Here is a 22,699-nt window from a genome sequence, read left to right as displayed (position 1 = left end):
GGGGGGCAAAATTATATCCCTCTCTCTCTGGAGTCCATACCTCTCTTAGTACAAGAAAGGACTTTGCTTGCTTTGAAAACCGCAGCTTGGTATTGCATGTTATTATTGAGCTTATTATCTACCAAGATCCCCAGATCCTTCTCCACTACGGATCCCCCCCAGTGTGTATGATGCATGCATATTCTTAGCCCCCCAATTGCATAACTTTTATAAAAAGTTAAATATTTTTTTTATCTGATTTAAATGTAAATCACAATGTAGGGATGTCCAAACTGCTAAAATAAGTTACCAAGGCTATAAAAGCTTTTTGTTGATTTTGCTTGTACCTGCTGAGAAAGTCTTGCTGCTGCCACAGCCAGTCCCGTCTCAACTGAGGCCACACGAGTTCCTTCTCGAACTGGACGGGCTTGTTTTGGGAGTGTTGGAGTGACACGTGCTGAAACAGACAAAGTAAATTTATTACATTTCTGTCAAAAGTCATTACTACCTTCACATCAAAATGATTTACAGTATAAAAAAAGTGGTGAACATTTTTTATTGTACCCTTTGGATTCCATGGAGCATCATCGGTCTGCCTCTTTTTTTTGGAACGTGACCTTAGTGCTGGGTCATCGTCATCAGATTCGAGAGATGGGTAAACTGAAATGCAGAACAGAAAAACAGTCAAACTAACTATAACTGGTATAGATGGATAGATGTTCAAAATCAATAGCGAACAAGAGACAGAGATATTTTAGAGTAATGTCTGATGCAAGAGTGATATCACTGGACTGATAAAAAGTGAGAATTGGTTCTGACAGATCTACAGTGGAGTGCATTTGCCTTTCAGGAAGTAGATCTGTAAAGGATGTATAGTATACAGGGACCTAGCAGCTGGGATAGTTCGGTAGCTGATAAACTCTTGGTACTAAGGAGCGCCTTGGTCACAAATCTAAAGTGCATTAAAGCCAAAGCATCAAAACAAAGCAAAACACTCTCAAAGGAGAGGTCAGCATGAGTTTAGGCTTCTCATGTCGCAAAATTTCAATGATATGTATGTATAGACATAAAATAACCATACTCACTATATTCTGAATCTTTAAAACAGGCTCCCAGTGTTTCCTGCTCGTCAGTACTATCTCCCTCATCTTCACTGTCCATACTACGGTGCGCAGGTCTTTTAACCGGCCTCTTTCCTGGCCTCAGAATCACTTTGCTGTTCCCAGAGCTTCCACTTGTGCCATTACTTCCAGACTTGTTACCTGCGGCAGCCTTACTACCACTTTGTGGTATACCAGATGCAGCACCACTCTCTTGTCCAGCTGCCCACCAAGCCTGAAGGTTAGCAGGTGTGCAGGAGGAAGAGGCTTGAAGGTTGGCCATGCACAGCATACCCTGAATGGCCTCCTGGGTGCTTGGAGAAGCAGGTGCTTCGCTGTAAACAGAGAGAAATAAAAGTTTTATATATTAATCTAAAATTAAGTGGAAAATGTATAGTACAGAAAGCTAAGCTCAAACAGTAAAGGGAGCTGAAAAGCATGATATTGAAGCAATATTTTAAAGTGTGGCCTGTAAGTCATCTATGAAAGTGATCTGGGTGGCTGCAAAGCCACCAAATCTCTCTACAAAATCAAAGTATGTGCCCACCCCTCCTTTCTGCCATACCTCAGACTAGAAAACAGCAATTTGTCCTTGTTGCTGGTCTGGCTTTTGCACTCTAGTTGGGAAGCAGGGAGATTGGGAATTTATCTTTTTGTTCACCAATTCACTTCCTGCTTTGCATTGATCCAGAAGTGTTCAGTAAGGAACACTTATAGGTTTAAGGTAATTCTGTCACCAAAATGAATTGATAGATTACGTTACTAAGCCTAGGTATCGAGAACTTTCCTCCGCTAACGAGAAAGGTAGTCATCCACATCATGTTCGCTGCACAAATATCGATAGCGAAAGAATGGCGCTCCCAATCACCCCCTTGTATCACAGAGGTGATAGAGAGTTAACTCACAATACACCATGGAAAAGCTGCTTGCTTATACAGAAAGGAGACCCTTTACCTTTCACAAACATTGGGAGATATGGAGGATGTCAAAATATGCCTCCTCACATTTGTGAAGCACACTTTCTTACTGATTCTAATGTATCTGTATATCAAAATCTAGTGGTATGACCTGAGGATAGGTATGGCCAAGAATGCTTGTTCAAACTCCCTAGTTACTAGAGTTACAACGATCTATGTTTTATGTTTAATGTTGATTTTTATTTCGGCTCGAGAAAGCTTACCATACGGATGTGCTCCAAGGACCCTCGCTAAGGTCCAGGACGGGCTACCTGCTACCATCCCTGCAGAAAGCCTGCTCACTGTTTGAACCCAATAGGGGTGACAGGCCTAACTTTCTGGCGAGGCCAATCCAATTTATTTGTTTCTAGCTCAACCCTATGCAATGTATTACCGTTGTAAGATATATACCTGTTTTTCACTTTGTATATCTTTGTAATGTAATGAAAGCACTATATTTTGTATACATTGTGGAAAATCAATAAAAATCTATTGTTTAAAAAAATAAAAATATATAATTAATAGATAGAACTTTTGTTACCAGTAAAAAAACAAAAACAAAATAAAACCTTTCAAGTGTTCATAAGCTCTTGAGTCGTAATCTGAAGTTCTTTGGGAAATCAAAACAGGAGTGTTGGTCCCCCCCTGCAGCTCTCAATGGTTCCTCCTGCTGATTTTAGTGCCACTGTAAACCTAGCAGTGATGTGGAAGTCAGAAGAAATAAGTGAGAGCTGCGGGGAACCCGGGAGATCAAAATTCCCAGAGAACTGGGGTTGAACTATTGCTAGAGTGCATAAAGACAGGATGTGGCTTCAAAGAGGCTACCAGTCAGCAGAACTGAGATGCAAAAAATAAAATAAACTAAAAAAAGGGGGGGGGGCAAAAACAATTTCATTTCGAAGAAAGAAAAAAAAAAAAAAAAACACACACACACACACGAAAATAACACCACAATGTCTTAGAAATTATCCAGTTAGGAGTAGATATCGTCTTTAAAATATTCAGAAAGAACGCGCCAATTATTATAGAAACCCATTTTTCTTTACTTACTCTATTTCAGAGTATTCTGGGCCTCCAACCTGTCTGCTGGCTTTAAGAAGGTCCAATATACCCCCACTGCTAGCTCCAAGTTGGTCTCCATCAGCTTCTCCCATTTCTTCATCCGTGGTGTAGTCTTCCTATTAGCGACACAGATTTAGTGTGATGCGATTTAACATGCAATTATCAAAAGAATTCTTGTGTATTTCACCAACCTCTACATCAAACTCCAGCTCTCCTGGTTCTCGTACTCTGTTAGGGTCTGAGCATGGCTTTGCACGTGGAAGCTTACGTGGAAATTCTGGAGAAAGCCGTGAAGTGAAAATAAGGATTAAGGGTCAGCCCACTTAAGATTATTTTATTTTTTTATATATTTGAGAGCATTAAACATCTTGGCAATTTCAAATATCTTTTGGGGAGATCTAGTTTGACTTCCAGGGTCCGCACACCTATTAGGGGGTTCCCACGCTTCCTTTGAAAATCATTCAAATTACCACCGATGTTGCAGCCGATCTTCACTCTGTTACAGAGTTAAAGCCGTGACTGGGTTCTTCAGCATACAAAAATGTTGCATTTATCAGATGCATGTGTCTTTCCACCGTACACATTAGCTCACAAATCCACTATATAACCAATATGTCCCTTCAGAGCTAGAGAGAGCGTAGCAGGGAGACGCAGGCATTCCTAATCAGCAGGAAATGTCACATACTGCAGATTCTAGCAGTGGCTTTAGCTCTGCAAAGAGTAAGGATAGTCTGTATAGTAGACAGTTAAAGGCCACCTTGTGTGCACATGTTTTTTGCAGAAAAAAAAAAATGTGCATTTAATTTTTTTTTTGCAGGAGCCTGTATAGCATATGCACCTGCAATCAGCAGATCACAGGCTCCTGCACCCTCTCCTTCTTGCTTTAGGCCTGATTCACACCTATGCATTTTTAGTGCTTTTACATTTTTCAGATTTGCACTACAGAATGGAGGCGAGCAGGCTGAGTTCCTAGCATAAGTAGAGAACTGACCACAGCGAGTTCTCCTGCTCAGTGTGGTCAGTCTTTAATAAGAAAGCAGAGGTGGGCTGGCAGGAACATGATGGGATTTCACACAAAGGATGCAATACAAAGAGAACAGAATACTTTCTCATACAAGAACATGGTACAGCAATACAAAAAGAACACAATACCTTTTCCAATACAGCAGAGATAAGAAATATAAAATCTGCCCTTTTTCTGGTTCAGTTACTCAGAAGCTAAAAGATCATTAGAACAGCAAATTCAGGAGTTCTGTAATGGCAGCCTGTATATCTAAATAGTCATGAAGAGAAATGCTACACCACAAATGGTGTAAAGCGGGCAGGATTCAATCTGGTCAAAATGGTAGCTCAGCTTGCGACAGCCAAGGGTGGGAGGAGAAAATCTCCCTATGGGGTTCTTGAATAGTAGCAAGCATAGGGGGGGCTATGCTTACTACTATTCAAGAACCCCATAGGGAGATTTTTCTCCTCCCACCCTTTCTGCGACAAGCTGAGCTACAATTTTCACAAGCGCAAGCATACATTCTATGCAATGCCATGACAAAACCCATGCTTTCTGAAAATATCTGCCTTAGAAATATATGAAGAACGTACATGGTAGTGAAACTTGGCTCTGACCAAGTATTTAGGAGGTACTTGATTATACTTTAGTATTAAAGTAGAACTATAGGCAAAAAAAATATTTTTTTCCCCCATTTTCAATAGAGTAATAGGGAATTTTAACACCAATTTTTTTTTTTTTTTTTACACCATCTGTGTCCGATTGCGGCGATTTCCCTTCACTTCTTGTCCTATAGCCAAACAGGAAGTGAGAAGAAATGCCTGCAATAAGAATCCCTTGGGGACCCCCCAGTTCGCCTGAACTAGTTTTGCCACTGGAATAAATTTACCCTCTATTGCTTTTCTTGGGACAACCCAAAATATGGGATTTTTTTACTTTTACCGATAATTGTAAACCGGACAAATAGAGAAGCAGAATCTCCCGAATGAGGGCACAGTCAGGAATAAAAGATATTAAGTGTTCTAATCCCTCTCCAATCTATTTAAAACTAAAACAAATGAGTTTTGCCTTTAGTTATACTTGAATATACATGAAAACGGAGTCATATGAATGCTATATATGTCTTATCTAGAAAAAAGTATTTCACTAGTTCATACTATGCAGCTTCCTTTTCTGGGGGATAAGCTTTCGCTCCTTTCGTGGCGTCTCATCAATCTGCAAGTCGTCCTCTGAGTCCATCAGAAAAGGGTCACTAGATGACAGATCGGGATCCACTGGTTCACTTTTTAGATTTTTTTTGGCAAAGGCCTGGGGCCTACCTCCAGTTCCTACACAAACCTTCTTCCCACTGCATATAAAAAAAAAAAGTTATGTTCCAAGGACTAACAAAAGATTAAATGACATTCCAACATATACTATTATGCCATTAGATAAATGTCACAGGCCTACCACATTGTAAAATGTGTGATGCTGCTATATATAAAAAATAAAAATGTATGCATGTACACACACACACATAACATTTTATATATATATATATATATATATATATATATATATATATACATATACACACACACACACACACACACACACACACATATATATATATATATATATTAGACACACACAAAAAATTAAACAAATAAAAAAATTAAATAAATAAAAAAAGACACCAGTAAAGTTAGCCCAATTTTTTTTATATTGTGAAAGATAATGTTATGCCGAGTAAATTGATACCAAACATGTCACACTTCAAAATTGCATGCGCTCGTGGAATGGTGACAAATTTTTACCCTTAAAAAATCTCCATAGGCGACGTTTAAAAAAATTCTACAGGTTGTATGTTTTGAGTTATAGAGGAGGTCTAGGGCTAGAATTATTGTTCTCACTCTACCAATCGCAGCGATACCTCACATGTGTGGTTTTAACACCACTTTTTTTATGCGGGCGCTACTCACATATGCGTTTGCTTCTGTGCGCGAACTCCAGGGGACAGGGCACGTTCCTGGCTCTTAACTTTTAGCTGGCTCCTAAATTCTATCTATTTTTTTTTTTTTTTAAGTGATAAAGTCTTGTTTTTAAAAAACAAACATGTTATACTTACCTGCTCTGTGCAGTGGTTTTGAACAGAGCAGGCCAGATCCTCTTTTTGGGGCCCTTGCCGGCACTCCTGGCCCCTCCCTCCTGCCGAGTGCCCCCACAACAAACAGCTTGCAATGGGGGGGGGAGCGCCGCTGCTCTGTGTCCATTCAGACACGGAACCGCGACTCAGTCCTGTCCCCTGTTTCTCCTCATTGGTTCACTGACCGCAACAGAAGCCAATGGTGCCCGGTGCTGTGTCTCAGCAAATCAGAAGAGAATCCCGGACAGCCAAAGTTCTCGTGCAACATCGCTGGATCGAGATGGGGATTAGGGGGCTGCTGCACACAGAAGAATTTTGATAAGAAGAAAGAAGAAGAAAGAAGAAGAAAGAGACTACACTTCTTCCTTTAGAACCATATTAAGTTTCAGATTTAAAAATGGATTCTGCATTGTCAACGTCCCTCAGTTTAGCAGGGTATAACCTACTATACTGTATAGGTTTTGTGAAGTGCAGCCAATAAAACTCAAAATGGAACATGTGACTATGGCAGCAACGCCCTTAACCACTAATCTGTCTCAGCACAGCTGATATCAGATAAAGGCCGACACTTCCAACAACCTTTATCTTCTCTAAAGATATAAATAAGCTCTATGCTTCGAATCACTAAACACTCACTCATTTATCAGTTTCCTGGACAGCTAAAATCTCTGGTCTTTTTGTAACCAAAACTGTTTTTTTTTTTCTTAGGTTTAAGCCCAGGTTCATGGTGCATTTTGACGGGTCAAATCAGCGGCAATTGCTGAAAATGGCACCTTCCTAATCAGTGTGAAGCTGCATTTGTAGTGCCGCACCGATTTCAAAAAGTAGTTTTTGTACTATTTTGCAATTTTAGGGTGCGGTTTCTATTGACATCTGTGCAGAAACCCACATAGATGTCTCTGAAATCCCCGCCGAAATCGGGACCGACATGCAGGAATGAAATTGTGCGAGTTCAGCTGAACTCAGGGCTTCATTCCCACAGCTCAGTGTGAAGCAGGGCTTATAGTGGAATGAATCATCTACACAGACAAAGAAAAAAAAAAAAAAAGCTCACCCACCTTAGATTTGTACCATTGGCCAAAACTAAACGCATTTTACTGTCTGCCAATTCTGAATCCAGTAGACTGCCATCAGGCTTCTCATCCATTTCATCTAAAATATCGTCATCCGCCTGGATTAAAAAAAAAAAAAATAAGATAGGGGAAAAATGTTGATCGGGGCACATGGATTTTATTTTTATTATTACTCTTTTTTTAGGGTTAGTCAGCCCATAAAAAACAGTTAGGAGAGGATTTGTTAGCAACTAGATCACAGAATACTATTAGATGCAGGCAAGTTATAGGGCTGCCAGTACAAATTCATTAAAGCGTTATTCTGGGCCATCTTAAAACTGCCCACTTTCTAGCATCTATAGCAAGTAACCTGTAATGCAGGGATCCTCAAACTACGGCCCTCCAGCTGTTGCGGAACTACATATCCCATGAGGCATTGTAAAACTCTGACATTCACAGACATGACTAGGCATGATGGGAATTGTAATTCCTGAACAACTGGAGGGCCGTAGTTTGAAGACCCCTGCTGTAGAGGATGCATATACTCACTCATTTGCAGACTGTCTGGTCACATGGCCGGCTTTCCTGTGTCAACTAACAGTGGCTTCAAGGGAGAAGAGAAAGCCCTGACAACGAATGGCCCATAGTAAACCTAAGGGTGACATCACAACTCAGGCATTCCAGCCATTGACGAGTGCCATCTCCCCTCCTCCGGGGAGATCTAATGACTGGATGGAAGCGCCATGCAAATAGGCAAGCATATGCATCTTTCCTCTACAGGTTAGTTAGTATTGGTGGTAAAATGGTGGCTGGGAGCAGTTTTAAAATTAGTTAGTGATCACCAGAATTACACTTTAAGCATTGTATTAGTAAATAAAGAGCGTTTCCAGTTAGAGCTCACACTGGGGCCGCCTGTGTGAGCAGTAAAGCGCCGCTCGTTTAAATCTTCCTTATGGTGAAGGGAATCGCTGGCTCTAAAAGAATATATCTGAACGATGCCTGTAGCTGCAGCCATCATTCAGATGTCATGTGACCTTACGCGGGCGGCAAGCGGTTAAAGGAGTATTTCTGTAGTATGGTAGAACAGAGGTTCTCCTTTAAATAAAACTGACTTTTAGAGAATCAGCAGTGTCTCAATGTTATACATGTTATCTTCCTTGGCTTGCACAAGCAGTTCACTCCATGATTATACTTAGGGCCCCTACATGCTCTTTCAACTATGTCAAGTTGAGAAAAAAAAAAAAAAAACAATCCAACATAAACACAGTAATATTTGCGAAGGATCAAATAGCAATCTGATGTAAATCGCACCATTTCTTTCTTGTGAACAAAGATCTTCCTCGGATTTGGAATATCGACAAGCTCCGAGTCATCGTCCAGCCCATCATTGATCCATCTACCACCTTTTTTCACAAAATCTTTGTTCTTGACCCCCTTTTTCTTAGGACCCTTGGGCAGTAGAGACATTTTCACGGGGGAGGAAGTGCTGGTCAGAGGGCTTCTTGTCATACCCAAGAGGTTGCCAGTCTTCTCAATGTTTTGATGAAATATATCCTGATAGAAAAGCACAGAATCTAAACATGTAACATGTACTGAACACGTACACTATACAAAACCTATATAATGGCCAACTTACCTCCATTAGCCGGACTTCACGATCAAGATCTTTAATGAGCTGAGAAGTAACTATGGTCTCTGGGATTTCCTCCTCGTGATCCATCAATGCCTGAAAACCAAAAAGCAGATAATAAAACATGCTGGGAGACCAGAGTTAAACACAACGTAAAAAATAAAATAAAAAACGTTCGGCAAGGAAAAGCAAAGTTCCAGAACGGCATAATACAAAAGGGTTACAACAAAGCGATTGCAGGTGGGATTTACAAAAAAGACAATTTAAAAAAAATTCAAATATTAAATCTAAATTAACCACTGGAGAAATATCATTATACTTTACCACCAGGACAAATGGGCACTTCCAAGTTTCTATACTTTTAGGACAATGCAGATTTTTTTTGGCAACTTTTAGGCTTCGAGGACTTTTGTCATTCCAAAAAAGTATAATTGTTGTGTGAGCTGAGTTCTGAACGGTGTTGACTTCTAATATTAGGACACTTACCTTCCCAGGGTGCCTGTGATGTCCTCACCCGAAAGGTCCCTCAGCACCTAGGTGGAGGCGCCGGCATCTTCAGTAAGGGAATCAGGAAGTGAAGCCTCATGGCTTCAGAGCCTGGTTCCCTACTGCGCATTAGCGAGATGCGCTGCGCGTCCTTCCCAGAATACAGCGAGCGGGGGGCGGACATGGCGTAGATCGCCGTGGAATTTACAGCGATCTATCGCTGAAAGTGGGCGTAAATACCTGTATTATACAGGTAACTGCTTCCCCCTCCCCTGAAAGGGGGGGGGGGGACCCAGAAGTTTCATTTTTGGGTGGAACCTCGCTTTAACTATACTGTTAAATATTATAAAAGGGCATGAACAAAGAATTATTAGTGAGGATCGCTTTGTGTACGCTGCAATTGCATCTCCACCACTTCATATTGCACACAAAACACACATACACTAAAATTAACAGCTGGGGGGCAGTGGACTTGACAGTGACGTTAGCTGACTTTACATGGTTAAAAAGGTTATATATTATCAGGCAAAATATTGAGGCATGGCTCTTCCTCCCACATAATATATCAGCGCCACAACTTAAATAGCTCACCTCTTTCTTGGTCCAGGACCTAAAGGCTGTATTGAGTGCTTTGGCTCCATGCAGCAGGTAAGTAGCTGGATGCCTCCTGTTCTCTCGCAGACCTGAATACATAAGAGTGGGCACAGAAAGAAACCCAGACAATGTTAAAACAAGAAAAAAATGTCTCTCAGAAGTCAGAATGAATAATGACTGAAATGCTGCGTGACAATCTAGGCGCAGCAGGGGTCTCAAACTAGTGGCCCCCTCAGCTGTTACGAAACTACATGTCCCATCATGCCTTTTCCTGTGGGAGTCATGCTTGTAACAGTCAGTCTTGCAATGCCTCATGGGACTTGTAGTTTTGTAACAGCTGGAGGGCCGCCAGTTTGAGATTCCTGATCTAGGGTAATGGAGGCAGGTCATCAACTGACACTCCATTACTTAAAGTGTGAGGTAGAACAACAATTGACTGGGGAGAACAAGAGAAGAAACTCCTTACTGACAGACACTAAGCTGCATGGCAGGAAACGACCCCAGGTAGAGGTTGGCAAGATCAATGGCTGACAGAAGTAAAAAAAAAAAAAAAAAAAAAAAAAAAAAAATGATATGTCCCCCCTTAATACACTGCTCAGAAAAATTAAAAGGAACACTTTGAAAACACATCAGATCTCAATGGGGAAAAATATAATGCTGGAAACCTATACAGATATGGACTGGGTAACGTGGAACGAAAGGATGACACATTGTTTGATGGAAACTAAAATTATCCACCTACAGAGGGGCTGCAAAGACACACCGAAAAAAAAAAAAAACTTATTATTTCTGACTGTTTTTCATTAGTTTTGCATTTGGCTAGGGTCAGTGTCACTACTGGTAGCACAAGGCGATACTTGGACCCTATAAAGGTTGCACAGACAGTCCAACTCCTCCAGGATGGCACATCAATATGTGCCATTGCCAGAAGGTTTGCAGTGTCTCCCAGCACAGTCTCAAGAGCATGGAGGAGATTCAAGGAGACAGGCAGTTACTCTAGGAGAGCTGGACAGAGCCATAGAAGGTCCTTAACCCATCAGGACTGGTATCTGCTCCTTTGTGCAAAGAGGAACAGGATGAGCACTGCCAGAGCCCTGAAAAATTACCTCCAGCAGGCCACTGGTGGGAATGTCTCTGACCAAACAGACTTCATGGGGGTGGCCTGAGGGCCCAAGGTCAAATGGACAAATGGTCAGTTATTCATCTGTTTTTGCATTGGTTGTTAGGAGCAACCAGTCTCTGGGGGAGGGGTCGTGTCAGAGAAAGGCAGGAGAGCAGTATACACAGTGAGGGAGCAGTCTGTACACAGGCAGGCAGGCAGACAGAAAGAGATACAATGTATCACTTGGCTCTTTTAGATCAGTGGTCTCCAACCTGCAGCCCTGGGGCCAGATGGGGCACCAGTCCTCCCACCACTCACACTGGTGGCAGTGATGGGGCACCAGTCCTCCCACAGCCACCAATGATGGGGTGCCATTTCCCCCCCCACTAACAATAAGGCACCATTATTCCCACTGACACCAACAATGAGGCACTATTACTCCCACTAAAACCAATGATGGGGCATGGTTTACTCCCATGGACGCTGCAGCATTATTTTTTTTATTTCCACTGGCAACAGTCCGGCCCCCCTAAATTCTGAAGAACAGTAAACTGGCCCCTTTAAGAAATTTTGGTGACCCCTGTTTTAGATCAAAGGGATGAACTTCAGTTTGTAGACGAGAGCAGTTTAACCACTTAAAAATACAACCTTTTTCTGACACTTGGTGCTAAAAAAAAAAAAAGAGTATTTTTTGGTAGGTAATTACGTAGAACCCCCAAACATATATTTTTTTTAGCAGAGACCCTAGAGAATAAAACAATCGTTGCAATATTTTATGTCACACAGTATTTGCGCAGCGGTCTTTCAGACAATTTTTTTGAGTGGAAAAAATACACTTCCATGAATTAAAAAAAAACAGTAAAATTAGCACAATTTTTTTTTGTATAATGTGAAACATGTTATGCTGAAAGACTTGTGATCTTTATAGAAAAAAAATTGTTATTCTCAATTGTGCAGCTCTAATGTAAACAAAAATCTGACTCAAGTCGTTAAGTGGATGTAAAACTGATGTAAACAGATTTGTTTTTTCTTTAAAAAAAAAAAAACGTGACTGAACTGATGAAAAAAAAAAAAAAACTGAAGGCAAGTGTGAAAGGGGCCTTAATCTTTAGTCATATCCTTATGTGTCATTTAGAAGAGCAATCAAATACTCTGGCATCGAGCAGCATCTGAGTACATCGGTCTTTAGACAATTAAAGGGAAGTAAAGACACAGTAGTAGATTAACAGCAGGGAGCAGACTCACCACGAAATGTGTCCAGTAAGTGCTTTCCCACATACCAACAGATGGACTCAAAATTTGGAAACTTGAAGAGATCAGCAGTACTCAGTCGCTTTTCAATCTCATATGCTCTGTAAAGAACAAAATATGAAATTACAAATTCCTGCTCTGGTAAAATAAATGGACAGAAGCAAAAAGAGAACCCCTCACGATATGTTAAAAAGGCTCCAAATGCTCAAATCTTTTTCTCTTAATATGAACATAATTGGCGAGGTACATCAAGTCCAACCTATGTGTGTGATTTTATGTCAGTATTACATTGTATATCCCTGTATGTTGCGGTCGTTCAGATGCTTATCTACCGTATATACTCGAGTATAAGCCGACCCCGTATATAAGCCGAGGCACCTAATTTTACCACAAAAAATGGGAAAGCGTATTGACTCGAGTATAAGCCTAGGGTGTCCATCTGCATGCCTCACTGTCCCTCACTGTGTCCATGCCTCACTGTGCCCATGACTAGACTGACGTTTAACATGGGAGTCTATGGGAGGAGTGCCCGGCTTTGAAAAAAATCGGTGCTCCCCAGCCGTAGGTCCTCCAGACAACAAACTTTTCACTACCACCTGTGCAAGGGAATTCCACATCCTTGCCGCTTACAGTAAAAAATTTCTAACAATACATTGAGAAGACTGATTACACTGCGGGTATGCTGGGTTTTTTTTTTTTCGTACATACCTCGTTATCGCCGTTTCATCCCTCGGCTTCCGGGTATGATTCTTGCTGGACTGGGCGTTCCTAGTTTATTGACGTTCCCCCGACCGGCGCATACTGCGCGTCACGACTTTCCGACAGAAACCGAACGTCATTGCGCAGGCGCCGTATAGAGTCGGCTCTATACGGCGCCTGCGCAGCGACGTTCGGCTTCTTTCGGAAAGTCGTGACGTCAAGTATGCGTCAGTCGGAGGAACGTCAATCAACTAGGAACGCTCAGACCCAAAAGAATCATACCCGGAAGCCGAGGGATGAAACGGCCACAACGAGGAATGTACGAAAAAAAAAAAAAACAGCATAGCCGCAGTGTAATCAGTCTTCTCAATGTATTGTTAGAATTTTTTTTAGGGGGAACCTCCACTTTAAGGTGAAAAAACGTTTACCTTTACAACCCCTTTTAAGGGGGTAGTCAGCGATGCTACTCAAAATTGTGATTGGTTACAGCTGATCACATGGTAAGAAGCCTCTGACAAAGGCTTCTTATCGCGATCGGAGATGCAGTGTATCAGCTTGACACGCTGCACTTGCGGGTCGGCATGTTATCCTGCTAGACGTCATATGACGCCCAGTCAGAACCACTTCCTGGACATCAATCTGTTATTGACTAGGCGGATAAAAGCTTTTTTTTGTTTTATAAAATCATTTTCTTAAAATCAGTCATCTCTAATGTCCATTAATAAAGGGAGTGTTAGCCCTGTACATAGGACAATGGACAGTAAGCAATAACAGAAGGATATGTTCCTCCCTCTATTGACCATTCTACCTACACAGGGAGTAAGCTCAGTTTTAAGACGGACTTCTTTTGATTTAACCTCTTAGTATTTTGATGGCTTCTCGGTGTGTCATTCTAGTTCCTCAAACCCAGAGGTTTCACTGCTAAAACTACTCCACACTGATAGAGTTTCGATACCCGTTTGTATTATATTTAAGCCCCAAACCTGGAGACTCACTATTTTCTGAAACTCTACACTGCCTATTGAGCCTTCCTGAAGGTGAATACCTAGGGGTCAAGGAGGAGGTGTTTTTTTAGGTCCCATTAATCTACTAGGATCCCACACTTATACTTTCTTTGGGGCCTACCTTCAGTGATTGGGGAGTGGGCAGTTCTTATAGCCCTTTTACCAACTACCATCAGTCTGGTGATTGAGTGCTGTGGTTGCATTCTTCCGGTCTTCTGCAACCATCTCCACTACCTTTCCTGCCAGAGCAGAGAAGGAGGAATTTGGGGGAAGTTCCCGTAACCCCCGCCCCAACTCCCCCTTGCTCTCTTTTCCAGGTGCATGCAACGTTTGTAGGATGGTGTAGTCCAACTCTTTCCAGAAATCACCTACCTGAGCTGCATTGCCATGTTTAGACTGTGCAGAAAGTTTCCTCCAAAAGCCAGGCACTCCACAGGGGTCAAAACTGCATGAATCCAGCCTGTAAAGGATTTTACCAAAAATTCAACCAATTCAGTATTGAGAGCAAGTCTGAAAATGTATATGCAATGGTGTATTTGTGAACAATACAAAAAGCCAATGATGTGCAGGTAAATCGTTAACAGCCAATCTGTAATTGGCTTTGGGCACCAACATGCACTCTTTGCATTGTCTTATCAAGCAATGATTGTATATCATTAACATATTAGTTACCTGTGGGGATGAAGAGAGTCTGGCCCTGCTTTACAGGACACCGGTAACACTTGTCCACCTGATCTCCAAAAAACATTTCATTCTGGTTAGAGGAGCTGCTCCAGCACTCAAACAAGGCCAGGTTGGTCTTTGTAGGTTGTATCAGGTAGAAGATCTTCTCTCCCTAGCACAAAACCCAAAAAATGTAATTGTGACTGAATGCTACAGCCTGTGTATTGTAGCAGTGAAGTACTTACATGCTACATATAAAATAGAGCTAGTACAATGCTAGCATCTTCCAATGTATACCTTTAAAACATGATACCAGACTGATGTTCCTCCAAAATCTATATGGAAATCCGTATAGCTGTCCTTGACCCCCATCAAACAGTACTTCTGCACGTTTGGTCTTTCAAACACACTTTGCTCGGGCCACAGGTTTTCCACCCAGGATAGCTTGCGTACAATCTTTGGAGTTTCAACAAGGTTTGACAACCTGTTAATGAAAATGCAGAAATGATTACATTCCCAAGCACAATTGTGCAAAAGTACACAATACTACAAAACAATTACAGGTTAACCAAAGGGCAAATTCACACATGTCTGGCTCCGGTTTGCAGTCCAGAGTGGTTTTGTTCACCGATTCAAGCGCAAATTTTTACTTGATTTGGCACCTGAACTGGACCCAAAATCGCACAGGACTCAACAGACCACAGCTGTTCCCGGACACATGTGAACTGGCTCCATTCGAAGCCTGTCTAGTTTGTGTTATGCAAATTGGATGCGGTGTAAAAAAAAAAAAAAAAAAAAAAAAAAAAAACGCACTTGATTCTTAGGTTTTCATATGTAGAATTAAAAAAAATATCTAATTAAAAATTAGCTCAAGCTCAGATGTAAAAACACACAGCTGAATGAGCCAGAGTACCACCAAATCCCTCTTCCATTCTATTGGATTCAGATTGGGCATTTATCGAGTAACAACTATGGAAACTATGAACGGGATTCAGGGCGAAAGGAAGTATATAAAGAATTATTCTGTAAATGCATTTATTAATATGAAAGAAACAAATGAATTGGAAATTATGAAATGTGATAATGTCAGTGTGTAAATGCAGATATATAAAAATAAAAGGAGTATCTAAAAAAAAATACTATGGAAAGAGAGCCTGAAAGTTCAAGTATAACTCAAGGCAATTTTTTTTTCTTGTTTTGGACAGAGTGGAGAGTGATTAGAACACCCGTTAGGTTTTATTGCTGTCTGCGCCCCCCCCCCCCCCCCCGTTTTTATTGCTGTCTGCGCCCTAACCCCCCCCCCCTGTTAAGATTCATCCTGACCCAAGTTTCACTTGGTAGGAACCCAGCGGCCTACCTATTAAATGATACCTCTATGTCCAACAAGAAATTCAAGACTCCTGTATTGAGACATTTGCTTACAGCAGCCAGGGCCTGTATTCCGGCCCTGTGGAAAAGAACGACCCCCAACAGTTTCTTATTGGAAGACGAGAATCACAGACATTCAAGTTATGGAAAAATCGTATCATGACTTTAAAGGAGCAAAAAGACAAATATTGGGAGATCTGAATTCCCTATTTTTTTCTATAGGGACCAGACGCAGCTGTCTTTACAGCCAATAGAGCATCCTGTGAAGTGATCTGGTCAAGAGTGCTTTATAACCCCCCTTTTTTTTTTTTTTTATTCTTTGTTTACCCATCTCTCAAGCTTTTGCTCTACTTTTTCCTTTACGGGTTCAGTCGTTACAGCCTCTCTCTCACCTTGGCATCTTTAAAAAACACAAAAGTGTTTGCAAAAACTGTGGTTGATCCGTAATGATATACTGTGGTTTCAAGTCGAATGTGTTATTCTTTAAGTTGACCTAGTAGTTATTGTATACCAATTTTGCCGAGATGTGCCTTGGTCTTATTTTGTGCCCTGTTATTGTTTTGCAAGTGGTTTTGTAAAATTTCTTGACCTTTAACCACTTCCCACCCGACGATGTCATGACAGTCAACTTTGAGCGGGAATATCTGAATGATAAGTGCAGCTACAGTTATCATTCAGATATCTTTTAGAGCTGGAGATTCTGTGCACCGTAAGGACGATCCGAGAGGCAGTTCCGCCGCTTGATCATTCTTATAGGCAACGGAGAGGATATCCCCTGCCCTCTGGTGCTTCTCCGAGCTCTCCAGTGTCAACAGGGACCCAGAGAAAGAATCTGCCTCCGCATGAAGAGCATACAGATTTCCAGTGACCAGATGGTCACCAGACATCTATATGACCGTCGGAAGCCCAGGTGCGACGTTATGACGTCATGTCCAGGCCGCGGTTGTAAACAAAGCCGCAATCTCAGCTGGAAAGCATGGGATTTTTATTTATTTTTTATGATTTTTACATGTAGGAGGAGTGCCAAAATAGGCCCAGTATGGAAGTGGATAAAAAAAAAAAAAGAATAATAATTAAAAAAAAAATAGAAGAAGCTTCACCCTCTCAATATGTCCAGTTTACCATTATCATTCAAAGTGAAAGTAAAGGAAAATCCAGAATTTTGGGGTGTCCACAGAAAAGTAATAGGGGGAAATGTACAATGAGGACACTAGTTCTGGTGACCTGAGGGTCCCCAAGAAATTTCTTTAATTTGCAGGGATTTCCTCTCACTTCTTGTTTGGCTATGGGACAGGAAGTGTAGGTAAATCTCCCAAAGAGGATACAAATGGCAAAAAAAAAACCTGACAGGGGCTATAACCCTCCCTTGTTCTATCCAAGATGGGGGGGGGGGGGGGGGGGGAGTTGCTCTTCCACAAAAAAGTGTCATGGGTGCACCCTGTTAATTTGTATTTGAATAAATTGTTTACATAAAAATAGTATAAAAAAAAAGAAATAAAAAGTATGAAAAAAAAAAATGTTAAACAAAGACCTAAACCCATTATTTACCAAAATGTTTAAATTGCCATTCCATGTAAAGTTAAGATAATTTTATTTATTAAAACAAAGAAGTGACCGATTCCAAACACAGTTTTTTTTAATTATTATTATTATACCTGGTCCTGATGTATGGAAAGCAGAAGGGGACCAGACTTCTGACAGACCCATAAGTTCATAAGACATAGAAGATTCCTTGGCAGTGATATTTTAAAGGGGTTGTAAAGGTAAAAAAAAAAAAAAATATCCTAAATAGCTTCCTTTACCTTAGTGCAGTCCTCCTTCACTTACATCATTCTTCCATTTTGCTTTTAAATGTCCTTATTTCTTATGAGAAATCCTCACTTCCTGTTCTTCCGTCTGCAACTCCACACAGTAATGCAAGGCTTTCTCCCTGGTGTGGAGAAAGCCTCTTAAAGGGGGGAGGGGCGAGCAGGAGAGTCAGGACGCTTTCTACTTTGCAGAGAAAGGAGCGGTGTGTTAGTGGGTGTCCCGACACTCCTGCTCGCCTTCTCCCCCCTCAAGAGGCTTTCTCCACACCAGGGAGAAATCCTCACATTACTGTGTGTAGTTACAGACAGAAGAACAGGAAGTGAGGATTTCTCATAAGAAATAAGGACATTTAAAAGCAAAATGGAAGGATGAGGTAAGTGAAGGAGGACTGCACTAAGGTAAAGGAAGCTATTTAGGGAAAAGATTTTTTACCTTTACAACCCCTTTAAAGAGCTCTTTTACAGGCGCAGAAATGCCGATTACATATTTTTTGGAAGAGAATCATGTCAGTGAGGGTGAACTACCGCTTTAAGGCCATCCTCACTTCCTGTTCTTTTTTTTCTAAATTTCAGCCCCCCCTATGTACCGATATAGCATTAAAGAGGAAGTAAACTTCCTCTGCTGAAATTTACCTATAGGTAGTGAAAATATCTCCTAAACGTGTACCATTTAGGAGATATTTACATAACATGCAGCCAGTGACATCACTGGCGCATGTGCTCTCAACAGCCACGGGTGGCGTTACTTGCGAACAGCGGCACCCGCACATGTCATCGCTGTTCCAGCCAATCACAGCGTTGGAGCCGGCAAACCCAGATGAAACTCACGGGAAAACGTCAAAAGTCTCAGCGCTGTGCAGGCGTCGCTGGAACAGCTTTGTTCTGAGGTATTTCATAACGAGCTAGTATGCGATGCATACTAGCTCATTATGCCTTTGTCTTACAGTTTTTTTCTCTTTATTTAGGAGTTTACAACCTCTTTAATGTACTTATTTTGCAAAAAGAAAACCGCTGTCCATTTAGTCTACATACGCTTACCTCACTCTATTCATAGCTGTTTAAAAACCCTGCTCCATTACTTCTGCCGTACTTCCCGGTCAGACTTTAGGTCATGATACAGGAAGAGGTGGACCAGCTGATCTCATCACACGCCCTGCATCATTTACCCGCAGCAAATAAATTCCTTCCTGTGTCATGACCTAAAGTAACCAGGAAGTAAGGCAGAAGTAATAGAGCAGTGTTTTTAAATACAGTGGGGATCGAAAGTTTGGGCACCCCAGGTAGAAATGTGTATTAATGTGCATAACGAAGCCAAGGAAAGATGGAAAAATCTCCAAAAGGCATCACATTACAGATTAGACATTCTTATAATATGCAAAAAAAAAAAAAAAAAAAAAGATTTTATTTCCATCATTTACACTTTCAAAATTACAGAAATCAAAAAAAAGTTTGGGCACCCTGCAGAGTTAATATCTTGTACTGCCCCCTTTGGCAAGTATCACAGCTTGTAAACGCTTTTTGTAGCCAACCAAGAGTCTTTCAATTCTTGTTTGAGGTATCTTTGCCCATTCTTCCTTACAGAAGTCTTCCAGTTCTTTGAGATCTCTGGGCTGTCTGTCACGCACTGCTCTTTTAGGGTCTATCCATAGATTTTCAATTATGTTGAGGTCAGGAGATTGTGAAGGCCATGGCAAAACCTTCAGTTTACGCCTCTTGATGTAATCCCCCGTGGATTTTGAGGTGTGTTTATGATCATTATCCATTTGTAGAAGCCATCCTCTCTTTAATTTCAGCTTTTTCACAGATGGCAACAAGTTACCATCCAAAATTAGCTGAAATTTTATTGAATCCATTTTTCCTTCTACTCGTGAAATGTTCCCTGTGCCACTGGCTGCAATACAACCCCAAAGCATGATTGATGCACCCCCATGCTTAACAGTTGGACAGAGGTTCTTTTCATTAAATTCTGTGCCCTTTCTTCTCCAAACGTACCTTTGCTCATTCCGGCCAAAAAGTTCTATTTTAACCTCATCGGTCCACAGAACTTGTTTCCAAAATGCATCAGACTTGTCTATATATGTTCATTTGCAAAGTTCAAACGCTGATTTTTGTGGTGAGGACGTAGAAGAGGTTTTCTTCTGATGACTCTTCCATGAAGACCATATTTGTACAAGTATCTCTTTATAGTGGAATAGTGTACCACAACTCCAGTGTCTGCCAGATCTTTCTGGAGGGATCGTGCAGTCAGACGTGGGGTTTGAATTGCTTCTCTCACAATCCTGCGAGTTGTTCTGTCTGATATTTTCTTGGTCTTCCAGATCTTGCTTTAACTTCCACTGTTCCTGATGACTGCCATTTCTTAATTACATTACGAACAGAGGATATTGACATCTGAAAACGCTTTGCTATCTTCTTATAGCCTTCTCCAACTTTGTGAGCGTCAACTATTTTCAGTTTTCTAGACAACGGGTTAAAAGAACCCATGGTGCTGATTGTTGGGGCAAGGTCAGATGAGTCTGAGCATTTAAAACCTTTGAGATTGACATCACCTGGTCTTCCCAGACGATGATTGAGAACAATCCATGACACTGGCAGGTCTCAGCTTTGCAAAGGGGCAGTGCATGCTATAAATTCTGCAGGGTGCCCAAACTTTTGCAGATGCCATTTTTTTGTTTTCTGTAATTTTGAAAGTGTAAATGATGGAAATATAATCTAACATTTTTTGACATATAAGAATGTCTAATCTGTAATTTGATGCCTTTTGGAGATTTTTACATCTTTCCTTGGCTTCATTATGCACATTAATACAAATTTTTACCTGGGGTGGCCAAACTTTCAATCCCCACTGTAGCTATGAAGACGGCGAAGTAAGCCTGTATAAATAAAATGAAAACCCATTTTATTTTTGCAAAAAAAGTAAATTAATGCTATATTGGTACATAGGGGAGCTGAAATTTAGAGAAAAAAATAAAACAAAAAAGGAGAACAAAGGTAAACTTGGCCTTCGCCTCATTAATTTGACCATTATTACAAATTATCTTATTACACAGAAAAAGATACTCAAAGCTAGGTTTTGTTAATCCTACCAGTTAATGATCGGTGGCAACAGGACATTCTAAAATAGTAAATAAACCCATTAAACACCTTGTCTCAGAAAACTCCAAGCTGATCACGTTGAGAACTTTCTCCCTCTTGGGGCTGTTGTAATATTTGACAAAATCCTTCAGCTTCATCTTCAAGTCTGCTTGTCTAACAACATCAATCACATCAATCTCCTTCTCCCCTCCTATATGAAAAAAATATATATATTAATAGTGCACACTTTCAAAACATGGAGACTTTTCTTTATAGAGGAGCCAATTCAAATACTTTGAGCACCGCAAAAAGAAGCCCATTGGATGCTTTTCTGCAGCACCCACATGCTGCCTACAGTTCTCACAATGAAGCAGCCATTGAATTCCAGCACAGTGGCTGCACACATTCCACTACTTAAAATATTTTTTAGGGGGCATCAAAAGTTTCATACAATTACAAATTTAGAAGCATGTTCAACTTACCTACATAATACTCCACGTCATTTACTGTGAAGGAAGAAGGAGGAAGGGTCATCCCAAGCCCATCCTTCTTTACAACCAGGATCGGAACACTGAAGCTGTTCTCTTCTAAATACTCGACGGTCAGCTGAGCTCCCTGTGGTTTCAAGATCACCTCCTCTGCGCTGGAAGTCAGAATTCAGGAATGAAATTAGAAGAATGCAATGCATTACAGTGTGATTAAAGTGGAGTTCCACCCATAGATATAACATTACATCAGTAGTTTTAAAAAAATGTCATTAGTCCTTTACGAATTTTTTTTTTTTTTTTTTAGATGCCTTCAAAGTGTTGTTGCTAGGCAGAATAGTTAATCTTCCCACTTCCTGCACCTAGGTGCTTAATACTTCCTAACCTACACCGCACAGACTCCTGGGAATGTAGTGGGTGTAACTTTCCAGGAGTCTGTGCACTCCCCAGTCTCAAAGAATCATGTGACTTGGACAGTACAGGTGCTGAAACCTGATCTGACACTGCTTGTGCAGCACTGAGCATGTGCGAGATCTGCAAGGCTGAAATCCAGGAAGTCATACAGTCTGGCTTCATGATGCCCACACTTAAGATGGCCCCAGTCAATTTCTATTTTATAAAGTGTCTAAATGCTGTAACAACCTAACAAAACGGACCTTAGTTTAGAGACTAACTTTACTAGAATACATTAAGCTTGTGTATTACAGGGGTATTTATATTTAAAAAGTGAAATTGTGGCCGGAACTCCGCTTTAATTTCCCGATTAATGTTTTAGCACCACCACTGGCGATATTCTCTTCCCCCCCCAGTAGGTTCCCATGGTCATGGGAGAGCATGAAATTTTTTTTTCTGAATTTTGTGACTGGCTGTCCAGGTTGAAAGATAACCAAAAAATCAATCATTAAAGGGGAGTTCCAGCCATTTTTATGTTTATTAAAAGTCAGCAGCAACAAAAAGTGTAGCTGCTGGCTTTTAATAAACAGGCACTTACCTGCTCCAGCGACGCGCCGGCCGGGGATCCGCTCCTCTCCCCACCTCCCCGGCCGGCGTCTTCATCTTCAGTGTGGGCACCCGGCCGTGACAGCTTTCGGCTTCACGGCCGGGCACCCACTGCGCATGCGCGAGCGGCACTGCGCGAGCGGCGCGGCCCGGCGCCGTGTAATTGGCCAGGAGATCGCCTAGGACCTGTGACGTGTCCTAGGCGATCGCCTACAGCAGCCACTTCCTGAAGGCGATTAAGCTTAGTCGCCTACAGGA

General features: G+C 41.3%; 1 protein-coding gene across 1 annotated transcript in view; it reads right to left on the bottom strand.

Annotated features, from left to right (window-relative positions):
* Nucleotides 1–22,699, bottom strand: part of PHF8 (PHD finger protein 8) — a 37,159-nt gene that overhangs the window by 4,979 nt on the left and 9,481 nt on the right. Inside the window, exons 5-20 of the mRNA XM_040322926.1 lie at nucleotides 21,440–21,600; nucleotides 21,027–21,168; nucleotides 15,004–15,190; nucleotides 14,716–14,878; nucleotides 14,416–14,503; nucleotides 12,335–12,441; nucleotides 9,985–10,076; nucleotides 8,914–9,003; nucleotides 8,589–8,831; nucleotides 7,284–7,396; nucleotides 5,258–5,448; nucleotides 3,289–3,374; nucleotides 3,086–3,213; nucleotides 1,065–1,414; nucleotides 544–639; nucleotides 327–436 (exon numbers count right to left, since the gene is read on the bottom strand). Of these exons, the coding sequence (XP_040178860.1) occupies nucleotides 327–436; nucleotides 544–639; nucleotides 1,065–1,414; nucleotides 3,086–3,213; nucleotides 3,289–3,374; nucleotides 5,258–5,448; nucleotides 7,284–7,396; nucleotides 8,589–8,831; nucleotides 8,914–9,003; nucleotides 9,985–10,076; nucleotides 12,335–12,441; nucleotides 14,416–14,503; nucleotides 14,716–14,878; nucleotides 15,004–15,190; nucleotides 21,027–21,168; nucleotides 21,440–21,600 (2,347 nt within the window). The remainder of the gene's footprint in view (nucleotides 1–326; nucleotides 437–543; nucleotides 640–1,064; nucleotides 1,415–3,085; nucleotides 3,214–3,288; nucleotides 3,375–5,257; nucleotides 5,449–7,283; nucleotides 7,397–8,588; nucleotides 8,832–8,913; nucleotides 9,004–9,984; nucleotides 10,077–12,334; nucleotides 12,442–14,415; nucleotides 14,504–14,715; nucleotides 14,879–15,003; nucleotides 15,191–21,026; nucleotides 21,169–21,439; nucleotides 21,601–22,699) is intronic.

Source organism: Rana temporaria, chromosome 9 (assembly GCF_905171775.1).
Source record: "Rana temporaria chromosome 9, aRanTem1.1, whole genome shotgun sequence".
Taxonomy (NCBI): Eukaryota; Metazoa; Chordata; class Amphibia; order Anura; family Ranidae; genus Rana; species Rana temporaria.
Note: the sequence above shows the minus strand (reverse complement) of the source record. Positions and strands in the feature narration are given on the sequence as shown.